Source organism: Somniosus microcephalus, chromosome 5 (genome assembly GCF_052327205.1).
Source record: "Somniosus microcephalus isolate GS21.2 chromosome 5, FLI_Smic_1.0, whole genome shotgun sequence".
NCBI classification, from domain to species: Eukaryota; Metazoa; Chordata; class Chondrichthyes; order Squaliformes; family Somniosidae; genus Somniosus; species Somniosus microcephalus.
In genome coordinates this window covers 137,007,752-137,022,136 of record NC_140991.1, presented here as the reverse complement: position 1 = coordinate 137,022,136, position 14,385 = coordinate 137,007,752, and the positions used below count along the sequence as shown (strand labels likewise).

The following is a 14,385-nucleotide window of genomic DNA, read 5'->3' as shown; positions in this document are numbered from 1 at the left end:
AATGCACATTTACTTTTAGTATTTGGCAATATTGTAACACTCCTCTATAATCCCACATTCAAGATCGATATGAAAGCCAATTTATAGTAAAGGGTGTATTACACAAAGATGCCTGTACTTTTAAGTCAGTAAAGTAATTTGTGCTACATTAGAAGATGCAGTACATGAGAACCTAATAATGAGGTGCTGTACTTTTAAACAGCAGTATTTCCTAGAGATTTAAAATATAAACCATCTAGTAGATTTAAAAAATACCATTCACCAAACAAGGCACAAACCTGCCAGATGCGTGAAAGGCCGTGTTCTAGTTTCTTTTTCACATAGCTTCGATTAAAGTTGGAATCATCTGTGGCAATCTCACTACGGCCATCTGAAATAAAAAATCATATCTTTGTGAAATTGGATTTTATTAATATGCTATATTGGTTACATTGAGTTTAATTTCTTTAGCCATTTCAAAGCGCTTTGCTGCTGTCATGTGGGTCCTTATTCAACCCAGTGATTTTCTCAGTGCTGTGCTAATATTTTCTGTATATACAACACTCAGGAGCCTACCACATGTGCGCAATTCTCACTGTGTTGTGAAGATATCCATTACACTAACATCCCACCAAAACAAGGCAGTACCTTTAGCTAAATGGGAAGGAAACAAATGAAAACAGATGGCACAAGCTCAGTGAATAATAATTCACAGCAGTCATTTATTCATCCAAATAAGGCAACGCCGACTAGGAGATTTTAAAAGTTACATTGGTACCAGAGGTAGTAGCTTAATAAGATATTCTGTACTTTAGGCTGGACTTGGTATATGGTAAGGGATGGTGACATACTACCAGTCTAGACCAATGAAAAGGGTTTAATTTGGTTGTGAGGGTATCTCCGTTAGCCTCTATATCCTTAGGATAGAGTGGGGAGGCAAAAAAGTCAAATGTTTATGCCAGCTACCATCAATGACCCTGGTGGAAAAAGCAACAGGTTATAGACAGAGCGAAGTGGTTCCACTAGCAATGGATCAGAGAATAGCGCTCTCGCTCTACCGCATCAAGTAAAGCGTGGGTGCATCATTGCCACAAGAAATGCAGCAGTTGAAGGAGAAGGTCCACCACCACTTCCTCAGGGAAACTTAGGATGGGCAATAAATGCAACCTTGCCGACATTATGCACATCCGAAGAACAAATGAAACGAAAATCATTTAACAGTTTTCTATTAAGCAATTTGCCGATCATTCATTGCTCCCTCTCTAATTAGTATATGTGTTGATTCCGTCTCCTTCACCCCTTTTTTCCTCAATGTTTTCCAACCTTATTAATACGCCTGTTCATCTTTCAGTTGTCATTTTTGATGAAGCGTTACACATCTGAAATGCCATATGCTGGCTTTCCTCCTTCCAGGTGCTGACTGAGCTGCTGTGCATTTCTAGGATTTTGTTTTTATTTCTGCACACTGGACAAACTCAGGCAGAAATTTTTTCACTGGACATCAGACTACTCACCAACACTGGATATATTACACAACGATAAAAACAGTCTTATTCAATCCAAATGTTCATACAGCTCTACAGTATTCAAAAAAAGGCTAGAAAATCCTTGCATTCTTATTGGTTTGTTTAGTCAGTAACTTAGTTGCTTTTGATTTGTGGAACTGACTCTATGGCAAAGATATTCATATACAAGTGACTTATAGATTACATTGACAAAGACCAAGCTTGACTGCACTCATCTTTAAAAGTAAAGTTCCATTAATGGTTTCCAGCCCAACGTTTTCATTCTTCCTGCCTTTTCAGGCACCAACAATTCCACGTTGATCAGGAAAGGTGAGTTTTTGAGTTATGTGTCAAGAAGTTTGAATTGGATGTACTGTGCTGGTTTTGTATTTTGGGAGCTGGGAAAGAGGCAGCTTACAAAAGGTGGTGGTAATGAATTTCTCTGTACAACTCAATTAGAAAAATTACTAATTACGATCACTAAACTTGAAAAAATCTCTGAGTATCTAATGATCACAATAGAGACAATGAAATACTAAATCCTACCAAACAAATTGAATTTGGGACACTATTTTACAATATTCAAAGAGAAGAAGTTTGTGATTCTGACACAATTCACTGTAACCCACTTTGTCTCATATGTAACACTGTGTAAGGTTTAGGGCTACAACTTGGGACGCTTCATTTGTCTAACCACAATAAAGCCTGTTATCAAGAAAAGAAAGAAAGAACTTGCGCCTTTCATGACCTCAGCATGTCGAAAAACAAACTTCAAAAGTATTTTGACATAAATGACCAGATAATCTCGGAGTAATATTGGTTAAGGGATAAATGTTGCCCAGGACAATGGGAGAATGCCTCTGTTCAACTTTGAATGATGCAATGGGATCTTTTACATCCACTTGAATAGGCACTCAGTTTAATGTTTCATCTGAAAGATGACATCTCCAACAGTACAGCATTCCCTCTGTACTGCACTGAAGTGTCAGTCTAGATTGTGTGCTCAAATGGGACTCAAACCTACAACCTTCTGACTCAGAGGCAAGTGTGCAACCACTTAGCCAAAACTGACACATTGGCCCAGAAATTCGGGTCGGGGGCTTCCCGCGGGTGCAAGCCCCCGACCTGCACTTACCTTGCGCGCTGGCCGTTGAGCTGTGGGCCCACGTGGAATTCCGATCCGGGGCCTGCTCCAGCTGCCAGCGCGCAGTGCTTGCGTATCCCAGGGGCGCAGTTAGTTCGAAGCATCCCCTGGGCTCACGTGGGCTATGGGGAGCCAATCGGAGCAGGGAATGCTCTATTCATAAGTCTGACAGGAAGTGCTGTCAAACTTAGAAATACTACAGACCCCTTCTTACAAAACATCACTAAATCTTCAAATACATTTTTAAAAAACCATCACATTTTTAAATAAACTATAAATTAAATGAAAACACTATTTTAAACAATAATTTAAATTTTTGAAAAAAATAATTTTATTTTGTAACGTGGCTAAAAATAAACTTACCTTGCTTTAAAGTATTTAAAAATAATAAATCTGTGGAAAAAATGTTTTAATTTTAATTAATTCACCACTTACCTTGTAAAAAAGCAGGCCTTACGCCTGCTTTTTACATTTCTAAATTCTGCAGACTTACCTTCCCGGGAAAACCTGTAAAAAAAAACGTTCGCTGCGCATGCGCAGCCTCTCCCGCACACGCGTTCGACCTCTGAACCCCTGCTTTCAGGGGAATGGAAGTGCCGGTTTCCCGCGCATGCGCAGTGCATGCAAGAAACCGGCACTTCCATTGGGCCTATGGGTGAGTACCCCGTGCGTACTCACCCGTGGAGACCCAAATTTCTGGGCCATTATAAATATCAAAAGTTTGTCACTATCCTCCGCCTGCTTCACGACGACATGCAAGCCGTGATCCTGACTAACGGTTCCACCATAGACCCAATTCACGTACGAACCGGGGTCAAGCAAGGCTGTGTCATCGCACCAACGCTCTTCTCGATCTTCCTTGCTGCAATGCTCCATCTCACCCTCAGTAAGCTCTCCACTGGAGTGGAGCTAATTTACAGAACAAACAGGAAACTGTTCAACCTCCGTCGCCTCCAGTCCAGATCCAAGGTCGTCGAATTACAGTATGCAGACGACGCTTGCGTCTGCACTCACTCGGAGGTCAAACTCCAAACCATCGTCAACACCTTCACCGAAGCGTACGAGAGCATGGGCCTTACACTAAACATCCGTAAGACAAAGGTCCTCTACCAACCTGCCCCCGCCACACAGTACTGCTCCCCGATTATCAAAATTCACGACAAGGCCTTGGACAACGTGGACCACTTTCCATACCTCGGGAGCCTACTGTCAACAAGGGCAGGCGTTGATGATGAAGTCCAACACCGCCTTCAGTGTGCCAGTGCAGCCTTCGGTCACCTGAGGAAGAGAGTGTGGTAAACCACTGCTGTTAGTATTGTTGTTCACCACTGTTGTTAGTACTGTTGTTCACTCTTGCATGTTGTTGTACTTGTCTGTGCATGCCTCAGCTGACTCCGCCCCTGGCTCCACCCTCATGGCTGGGTAGAAAGGTCGCTGCTCGGCAGCCCCCGGCCCTTTTGGATACCAGGCAACCACAAGAGGCATGCTCTGTTCTTTGGTAATAAAAGCCTGTTTATTACTTTCTCAACTTCCAGTCTTTTGTAGCAATTGATAGTGCATCAATTTTATTACCAAAGTTAAATGTTGGCTGCGAATGCTGATCAACCGATGGCGCAAAACGCTGAGCAGCAGGCGCTGCTGCGAGCCCTCAGACCAACATGCCTGGACCTAGACCCCCAAGAAGCGGGTTCGTCGACTAAATTCGCACAATGGCTGCGTTGCTTTGAGGCGTATCTGGAAGCCTCGACCGTGACTCTTGATGAAAATAAACTGAAAATCCTGGCCTCGAAGGTGAGCCACCAAGTCTATACTTTAATCCAAGATGCGACGACCTACGCGGCGGCTATCGACCTACTGAAAGGGCAGTATGCACGCCCGGTTAACACGGTCTATGCCAGGCACCTTTTAAGATCTCGCAGACAGCAGCCCGGGGAATCGGTGGAGGCCTTCCTACGGGCACTGCGGGTACTCGGACGCGGCTGCGACTGCAAGGAAGTATCGGCCGCGGCACATGCGGAGGGACTGATACGAGACGCTTTCGTTGCGGGTCTAAGGTCCGACTACTCCCGGCAGAGGCTGCTGGAGAAGGGTGAAATAGACCTGACAAAGGCAGTGTCCCTCACGCTCTCGCTCGACGCGGCCCACAGAAATATGGACGCTTTCTCCCCTAATCGCCCCGCGCCGTGGACGCCGCAATCTTGGGCCATGGGACCGCCACCTCCGACTGCTGCAGCGATGTCCAAGGCACAAAAATGCTATTTTTGTGGCCAAGCTAAACACCCTAGAGCACGCTGCCCCGCGAAGAATGCTACCTGCTCCGGGAAGAAAGGTCACTACGTTAGCGCCTGCAAAGGGAAGACCGCTAACGCCAGCAGCGCCGCGTGCGAACCGTGAGCGCAGCCATCTTGCCCGCCATCTTGGGCTCCCCCAGCCGCGTGGGGATCTGGACCGTGGGCGCCGCCATTTTGTCCGCCATCTTGGACGCCTCCGACTTCGGTTACGGGGGACCCGGACTCCACCACCGCCTCATCGGACGACCGCATCGACGCGCTTGAACATACGCTGGCTTCCGTGACGCTGGATCAATCTCTCCCGCATCAACTGTCCAGGTCCATGATGGACATTGCGGTAAACGGCCGCGCCACTACCTGCCTTTTTGACAGCGGGAGCACGGAGAGTTTTATACACCCCGACACGGTGCGCAGTTACTCTCTCCCGGTCCTGCCGACGCGTCATCGCATCTCTATGGCTTCCAAAGCCCAGTCAGCGGAAGTCGGTGGCTACTGTATGGTGACTCTTTCAGTGTGGGGTACTGAATACAAAAATTTTAAACTTCTGGTCCTGCCCGATCTCTGTGCTGCCATCCTACTGGGGTTGGATTTTCAGTGCCACCTTAAGAGTGTCACTTTAGCGTACGGTGGACCCCTCCCCCCTCTCACGGTCTGCAGCCAGCAGTTTTTAAATCGCCCGCCGCGCGCCATTTGCAGCCTCTCCACCCTTAAAGTCTCCCCCCCCTCCTTGTTCGCTAACCTCACCCGCGACTGTAAGCCCATCGCTACCAAAAGTAGGCGTTACAGTGCCGGGGATAGGGGTTTCATTAAATCCGAGGTAGCGAGACTCCTGAAGGAAGGGATTATCGAGAGCAGCAATAGCCCATGGCGAGCACAAGTGGTGGTGGTGAAGACTGGCGGAAAACAGCGCCTAGTTATTGATTACAGCCAGACGATCAATCGCTACACCCAGTTGGATGCATACCCACTCCCCTGCATATCTGACATGGTCAATCAGATAGCACAATACCAGGTGTTCTCGACGATTGATCTGAAGTCGGCATACCACCAGCTCCCCATCAGGGCTGAGGACCGCCAGTACACAGCTTTTGAAGCTGACGGTCGGCTCTATCACTTTCTCAGAGTTCCCTTCGGCGTCACCAATGGAGTTTCTGTCTTCCAACGGGAGATGGACCGGATGGTTGACCAGAACACGCTCCAGGCCACTTTCCCATATCTAGACAACGTCACCATCTGCGGCCACGACCAGCAGGACCACGACGTTAATCTAGAGAAATTCCTCCGGACGGCCCAGCGGCTGAATCTCACATTCAACAAAGACAAATGTATGTTTCGTACTAAGCGCCTTGCTATTCTTGGCTGCGTAGTGGAGAACGGAGTCATCGGCCCAGGCCCCGATAGAATGCGCCCTCTTATGGAGCTCCCCCTCCCCCACTGCCAGAAAGCACTGAAGAGATGCCTGGGGTTTTTCTCTTACTATGCTCAGTGGGTGCCCAACTATGCGGATAAAGCCCGACCCCTCATCAAGTCCGCCTCCTTCCCCCTGACAGCAGAGGCCTGTGCAGCCTTCACTCTCATAAAAAGCGATATTGCGAAGGCCACAATGCACGCTGTGGATGAGTCCCTCCCTTTTCAAGTGGAGAGCGACGCATCCGACTTTGCCCTAGCTACAACCCTTAACCAGGCGGGGAGACCCGTGGCCTTTTTCTCAAGGACCCTCCAGGGCCCCGAGATTCGACACTCCTCTGTCGAAAAGGAGGCCCAGGCCATTGTGGAAGCCGTGCGACATTGGCGGCATTACCTGGCCGGAAAACGATTTACCCTGCTCACTGACCAGCGTTCAGTAGCTTTTATGTTTCATAATAAGCAGCGGGGCAATATCAAGAATGACAAGATATTAAGGTGGAGAATCGAACTCTCCACCTACAATTACGATATCTTGTACCGGCCTGGGAAACTCATTGAGCCCCCAGATGCCCTATCACGTGGTACATGCGCCAACACGCAGGTTGATAGATTACAGACCCTCCACAATGACCTCTGCCACCCGGGGGTCACCAGGTTCTTCCATTTTATCAAATCCCGTAACCTGCCCTACTCCATCGAGGAGGTCAGGACCATGACCAGGAACTGCCAGATCTGTGCAGAGTGCAAGCCGCATTTTTATAGGCCAGACAGAGCGAGCCTGATCAAAGCCACGCGCCCCTTCGAGCGGCTGAGCATCGATTTTAAAGGGCCCCTCCCCTCCTCTGACCGCAATGTGTACTTCCTCAATATAATTGATGAGTACTCCCGTTTCCCGTTTGCCATCCCTTGCTCGGACATGACCAGTACCACGGTCATTAAATGTCTGAATGACCTCTTCGCATTGTTCGGTTTCCCTAGCTATATCCATAGCGACAGGGGCTCATCTTTTATGAACGACGAACTTCGGCAGTACCTGCTCGCGAGAGGCATTGCTACAAGCAGGACCACCAGCTACAACCCCCGGGGTAATGGCCAGGTGGAAAGGGAGAATGCGACAGTCTGGAAGGCAGTCCTTTTAAACTTAAAATCTAAGGGCCTTCCGACCTCCCGCTGGCAGGAGGTCCTCCCTGCGGCGCTCCATTCCATTCGGTCGCTGCTCTGTACACCCACCAATGCCACTCCTCACGAGAGAATGTTCTCCTTCCCCAGGAAGTCCACGTCGGGGATTTCGCTACCAACATGGCTGACTTCTCCAGGACCCGTCCTACTGCGGAAGCACGTGAGGACCCATAAGGCGGACCCCCTGGTCGAGAGGGTGAGCCTCCTCCACGCCAACCCGCAGTATGCTTACGTGGTGTACCCGGACGGGCGGGAGGACACAGTCTCCATTCGAGACCTCGCACCTGCGGGTGCTCCTGAAACACCCTCTTCGCCACCCACCGCTACTCCTGCCTACCCCCAGGACACAGTCCCCGCACGAGACCTCGCACCTTCGGGTGCCTCTGAGAGACCACCATCGCTACCTCCCATTACCCATGCTCTGACCCCTGTAGACGGCATGCAGCAGCCCCAGGGTCCGCCACCTGCTACACCTCCTCTGAACGAGACACCAGGTTCAACGTTGGATGCTGCACCATCACCGCCGCTGCTGCGACACTCAGGACGGCTTACAAGGCCTCCTGATAGACTTCAGTACACGAATTTTTAGTGCACTTCACCCCGCCGGACTCAATTCTAAACAAGGGGTGAATGTGGTAAACCACTGTTGTTAGTATTGTTGTTCACCACTGTTGTTAGTACTGTTGTTCACTGTTAGTACTGTTGTTCACTCTTGCATATTGTTGTACTTATCTGTGCATGCCTCAGCTGACTCCGCCCCTGGCTCCACCCTCATGGCTGGGTAGAAAGGTCGCTGCTCGGCAGCCCCCGGCCCTTTTGGATACCAGGCAACCACAAGAGGCATGCTCTGTTCTTTGGTAATAAAAGCCTGTTTATTACTTTCTCAACTTCCAGTCTTTTGTAGCAATTGATAGTGCATCAGAGAGTGTTTGAAGACCAGGACCTCAAATTCGGCACTAACCTCATGGTCTACAGAGCAGCAGTGATACCCGCCCTGCTGTATGCCTCAGAGACATGGACCATGTACAGCAGGCACCTCAAAGCACTGGAGAAGTACCACCAACGCTGCCTCCGCAAGATCCTGCAAATCCATTGGCAGGATAGGCGCACCAACATCAGTGTTCTTGCTCAGGCCAACATCCCCAGCATCAAAGCTTTCCTTTTGTTTCTCTCTCACACCTGGCAGCTATCTTTTGCCCTGCCAGTACACTTTACACCTAATCCCAGACTATTACCATCTCGTCTAGCTTCTAATCTCTTTTACTTCTTTTGTTTCTTTTATTCTTTTGTCCGATCGCAGCCCTGCCTCCGATGTAGTTTCTTTTCTTTCCAGTTTTGAAGAAGGGTCCAACCCGAAACGTCAACTCAAATTTCTCTCCACGGATGTTGCCTGACCTGCTGAGTTTTTCCAGCATTTTCTGTTGTTATTAAAGCTTTGACCACGCTTGATCAGCTCCACTGGACAGGTCACATTGTCCGCATGCCCGATACGAGACTCTCAAAACAAGCGCTCTACTCGGAGCTCCGGCACGGCAAGAGAGCCCCAGGTGGACAGAGGAAACTCTTCGAGGACACCCTCAAAGCCTCCTTGAAAAAGTGTAACATCCCCACCGACACCTGGGAATCCCTGGCCCAAGACCGCACAAAGTGGAGAAGCATCCGTGAAGGCGCCGAACACCTCGAGTCTCTTCGCCAGGAGCAAGCGGAAGCCAAGCGCAGGCAGCGCAAGGTGCGCACGTCAACCCAAGCACCCCACCCACCCGCCCCTTCAACCACCGTCTGCCCCACCTGTGACAGAGACTGTAGGTCCCGCATTGGACTAGTCAGTCACCTGTGAACTCATTTTTAATGTGGAAGCAAGTCATCCTCGGTTCCGAGGGACTGACTAAGAAGGAGAAGAAGATTATAAATATCTTTCCCGAGCTCCAAGTACTAAAACGTTGAAAGTTACTAAATCCATGTTCTTTTTTTTGAGTTTTCTTTGCCTCCACCCTTTTGTGTAGTTATGCAGAATTAAAAACACATTGTGAAAAGTAAAAATCTTAAGTATGAAAGCATATGGCTTCTGGATAAATGGATTGTTATGCCTGAAATTTAGCAAGCATTCCATCACTTGTTATTGAGTTTATTTTTAGTAACAAGTTTAAGTGCCATTGGAGGTCAATATGATAGAAGGCGTCTCTGTAACCTTTTACCTCGTTGCCACCTGGCTTTAACTAAATCATACAATTACCCAAGGGAGAAAAAAAATTGTGGTCATACTTTCTGCATACTCATCACAGAAATATTATGCTAAAAGTCATACCCCGAGACATCTGCTTATTAGATTGTGAAAAGGGGCTGCTGATTAAAACTGATTAAGAATTTTTGTGCATCCTGGCAACCACATACCACTATTGCTTGTGCCTGGCTGCAGGCTACCGGCCTCTCTCTTCTCTTGATGCCACAGAAATGTGTGGGGCTAGGAATCCAAAAATGAATATTTAAAAAGGTGATTACAAATATGTTTTTAAATTGTTAAAGGTCTTCCCCCACTGTTTTTATTTTGCTTTTTCTACTATATTTGTAAGCAGAAGCCTCCTTGTTCATTATGACAACTTAAATTTGCATACAGGTATCTCTATTTGAACATTAAAGAACCTCCACTCATTCTATTAAAAAGAGATTTAACGATTATTTTATGATGCATCAATTCAACAATTATTCATAAAGTTCTGTTGGTATAACCATGCAGAACTATTCAAAACTGAATTATCAAAAAAAAAGTTGGTTTCATATATTCCATTATAGGCTTAAACTGCACATGTGCATTTGTTGCATCATTCCCTACCAGAAGCTGGGGCAGACTCTTCACGGTCATGCTCCTCGTGCCACGACATGGTCCGATAGTAGCTTAGCATGACTTCCCACAGGGCTTTGCAAAGGTCAGAGAGGCATGGAATGTAGCTGTCCGGAGTAATATGCTGTCAGAAATAATAAAATTGTGAGATTTCTACAGGACAACTTAATTTGGAGATGATGTTTATAAGCTATGGCCGAATATTTGGCTGCTGCGTATATACTTGGTGAGTTAGAAAGGATTCTGTAAAGCCTTATTCATATTTCACATCATAGTAATATCACCCTTTTGCATTGACTATGAAATATGCTACTTACAGGACAATACTGTCGACTCCTGTTAATTCAAAGTCACCTAATGAGAATTTGACTTTTTTAAGCAAAAAACACTCAATTATCTGGAGTAAACGGCATATAACTCGGTACAACATGTCAAAGAATTCTTGTGTGATTAAACAATCAATCAGAATGAAATTCGAGTAGTTTGTCACTTGAACACAGACATCGGTTCCTCTTTATGTGATCTGATACTTAAAGTCTCGAAACATTGAAAATGGACAATAGCCATAAATTAATGGCTAAGAAAGACAATTGGCGAGTGTATTCAATTTCTGTTTGATACAAGGATACATGTTTTAAATACATTATTATAAAATATAACAGGGTACAGTTTCCCCTTTGGGCGTAATCGGCGATCAGGGTGCAAATTGTGCTAGTTTTGAGAAGTGTTTTATTTTCCACTGAGTTTCTGCTCAAACTCATTTGCATAATGCCACACACACAATCTGCCATGAACCAGTGCAATCGGGCAGCATTTTAAAATGTAATTTAAAAAAAATTGCTTTAAAATATATTCCTCGATATATTTAAGAGTGATAACTTGAAGTTTGAGTAATTCGGTGGAAAATGGGTTTATCACAAAAATAAGCATTTTTAATCACTGTCAATCTACCACCTGTGAGTAATCCAATTTTAAATTACTGAAAATAACTTAAAAATATGCAAAAGTAGTTTCTATTTATATATGGGGCTACAGTGGTCAGTTTCTTATTTAAATTTTTTTTAAATTACATTCTAAACCTTTTAAAACTTACCTATTAGTGTCCTTGCGCCTAAAAGATCCAGCTTAATTTTTGGAGCCTCTTCGAAGGCCTGCAAACGAGCACAATTAGTGGAAACTCCCAATAGTGATTAATTCATCCTGGGGGCATGGACAGTTTTGTGAGCGGGGCCTGCTTCTAGCGCAATGTTTTTAAAACTAGCGCAAAAGATCGAGGAAACTCAGTTTGCACTAAATGCAATTTGCGCTTAAAATTCTGCCACCTGTTGTGCTGGTTACGCCGATTTCAGGAGAATTGCACCAAAATAAACTCCAGGCCAAGAAGTTTTTTTTAAATTCTTTTGGTCAACTCTGTTCATAGAGGTGAAGAATGTCAATGCTCTAGAATTAAACATCTTTCCAACTTTATCAAACAAATTATGCACATTATATACAGTGTACATATTACTTTTAGACTTCATACACACAGTTCATATGTTACATAGCCCTTGGCGTAAGAAAACTACTAGGCACTTGGTCTGAGTATTAAACAAGGCTTTAATCAACTGTTTTTCAATATGGAGATCTAGTTGTGTCCTTCACTAGTTCCTGTTAAAGAATGTCCTGAGCAAGCTGGGCCCATGCCCGAGTATTTATACTCTCCCTGGACAGCGCCACCAGCAGGCCGCCCAGTATTACTTCATAAGTCATTTCGACATGAATGACAAGATTCATGTCAGCCCTGAATTATCTCGCTCCATATTTCACAAATTAGATTTCATCTGCTTCATATCTTCTAGTCTTCTCACAATGCACATATCATATTCAACAGAGTAGTGGGTATAAGGACAGTCTTCCTTTGTAATACATTCAAACGAAGGTGGGGCTTGCTGACAAGAACATTAGGAACAGTAGGCCATTCAGCCCTTCAAGCTTGCTCCGTCATTCAATTAGATCATGCTTGATCTGCATCTCAACTCCATTTACTCACCTTTGCTCCAAAGCCCTTAAGACCCTTACCTAACAAAAATCTATCTACCTCAATCTTGAAAGCTTCAAATGTCACAGCATCCACAGCCTTCTGGGGAGTGTGTTCCAGATTTTGACTATGCTTTGTGTGGAAAAGGTGCTTCCTAATTTCGCTTTTGAATGCCCTAGGTCAAATTTTAAGATTACATCCCTTTGCTCTCAATTCCCCCACCAGAGGAAATGGTTTATCTCCATCTACCCTGTAAGACAAGACCCACATTGCCACCGCAGCTGTCTGGCAGTGCAGTTGGTGGAACGTATAGTCAGGCTTCAGTAAGGGGCAAGGTGTCACCATCTGTGAGCCAAGTTTCAGTCAAAGCCCTGATGCCAAAGCAATCCTCCATAAGGTTGTAGATGGCAGGGGCCTTGTTCGTGATTGCAGTTCCCTGCAAAATGTCTGGTTAAAAAGTCTGTGGAGGTAATGGTGGGTGCAGTGAGCAAGAGGAAAAGGGAGTTTGGCAAGATTAGTCCCCAGCAGGTGATCTGGGGCAGAGAATTCCAAAGATTCACAACCCTTTGAGTGAAGAAATTTCTCATCTCGGTCCTAAACGGCCGACCCCTTATTCTAAGACTGTGACCATTAGTTCCAGATTCCCCCAGCCAGGGGAAACATCCTCTCAGCATCTACTCTGTCAAGCCCTGTAAGAATTGTTCATGTTTCATTCTTCTGAACTCTGGGGAATATAGGCCTAGTCTCCTCAATTTCTCTGCCTAGCACAAACCTGCCTTTCCAGGAATCAGTCTGGTGAACTTTTGTTACACTCCCTCCTAGGCAAGTATATCCTTCCTTCGGTAAGGAGACCAAAACTGTACACAGGTGTGGTCGCACCAAGGCCCTATATAATTGCAGTGAGTCTTCTTTATTCTTATATACTCCAATCATTTTGTAATAAAGGCCAACATACCATTTGCTTTCCTAATTGCTTGCTGTACCTGCTTGTTAACTTTGTGATTTGTGTACAAGGACACCCAGGTTCCTCTGAATACCAACATTTCCCAAACTCTCACCATTTAAAAAATATTCTGCTTTTCTATTTTTCCTACCAAAGTGGATAACTTCACATTTCTCCACATTATATTCCATCTTCCATGTTCTTGCCCACTTACTTAACCTGCCTGTATCCCTTTGCAGCCACTTTGGATCCTCCTCACAACTTACTTTCTCACCTAGCTTTGTATCATCAGTAAACTGGGATACATTACACTCGGTCTCCTCATCTAAATCATTGATATAGAATGTAAATAGCTGAGGCGCAAGCACTGATCCTTGTGGTACCCCACCAGTTACAGCCTACCCACCTGAAAATGACCAGTTTATTCCTACTCTGTTTTCTGTCCATTAACCAATCCATGCTAATATATTACCACCAATCCCACGAGCCCTAATTTTGTGTAATAACCAATTGCGTGGCACCTTATCAAATGCTTTCTGAAAACCCAAATACACTACATCTACTGGTTCCCCCTTATCTACCGTGCTCGTTAGAACCTCAAAAAACTCTATTGGATTTGTCAAGCACGGTTTCTTTTATAAATCTGTGTTGACTCTGCCCAATCATATGATTTTCCAAGTGCCCTGTTACCATGTCCCTAATAATAGATTCTAGCATTTTCCCTATAACTGATGTCAGGCTAACTGGCCTATAGTTCCCTGTTTTCTCTCTCACTCCTTTCTTGAATAGCAGAGTTACATTTGCCTGCTTCCAATCTGCGGGGACCGTACTAAAATCTAGGAAATTCTGGAAGATCAAAACCTCTTTCAAAACCCTCAGATGTCGGCCATCAGGTCCAGGGGATTTGTCGGCTTTCAGTCACATGAATTTCTCCAGTACAATTTCTTTACGAATACTAATTTCTTGAAGTTCCTCATTCTCACTAGACCCTTGGTTCCCTACTATTTCCAGAATGTTTTTTTTTGTGTCTTCTTCCGTGAAGACATATACAAAGTATTTGTTTAATGTCTCTGTCATTTCC

General features: G+C 45.5%; 1 protein-coding gene across 2 annotated transcripts in view; it reads right to left on the bottom strand.

Moving 5' to 3' along the window:
• Window positions 1–14,385, bottom strand: part of vps50 (VPS50 EARP/GARPII complex subunit) — a 317,917-nt gene that overhangs the window by 151,356 nt on the left and 152,176 nt on the right. For both annotated transcript variants that reach the window (XM_085988277.1, XM_085988278.1), the window contains exons 13-14: window positions 10,336–10,468; window positions 279–370 (exon numbers count right to left, since the gene is read on the bottom strand). In XM_085988277.1, the coding sequence (XP_085844403.1) occupies window positions 279–370; window positions 10,336–10,468 (225 nt within the window). The remainder of the gene's footprint in view (window positions 1–278; window positions 371–10,335; window positions 10,469–14,385) is intronic.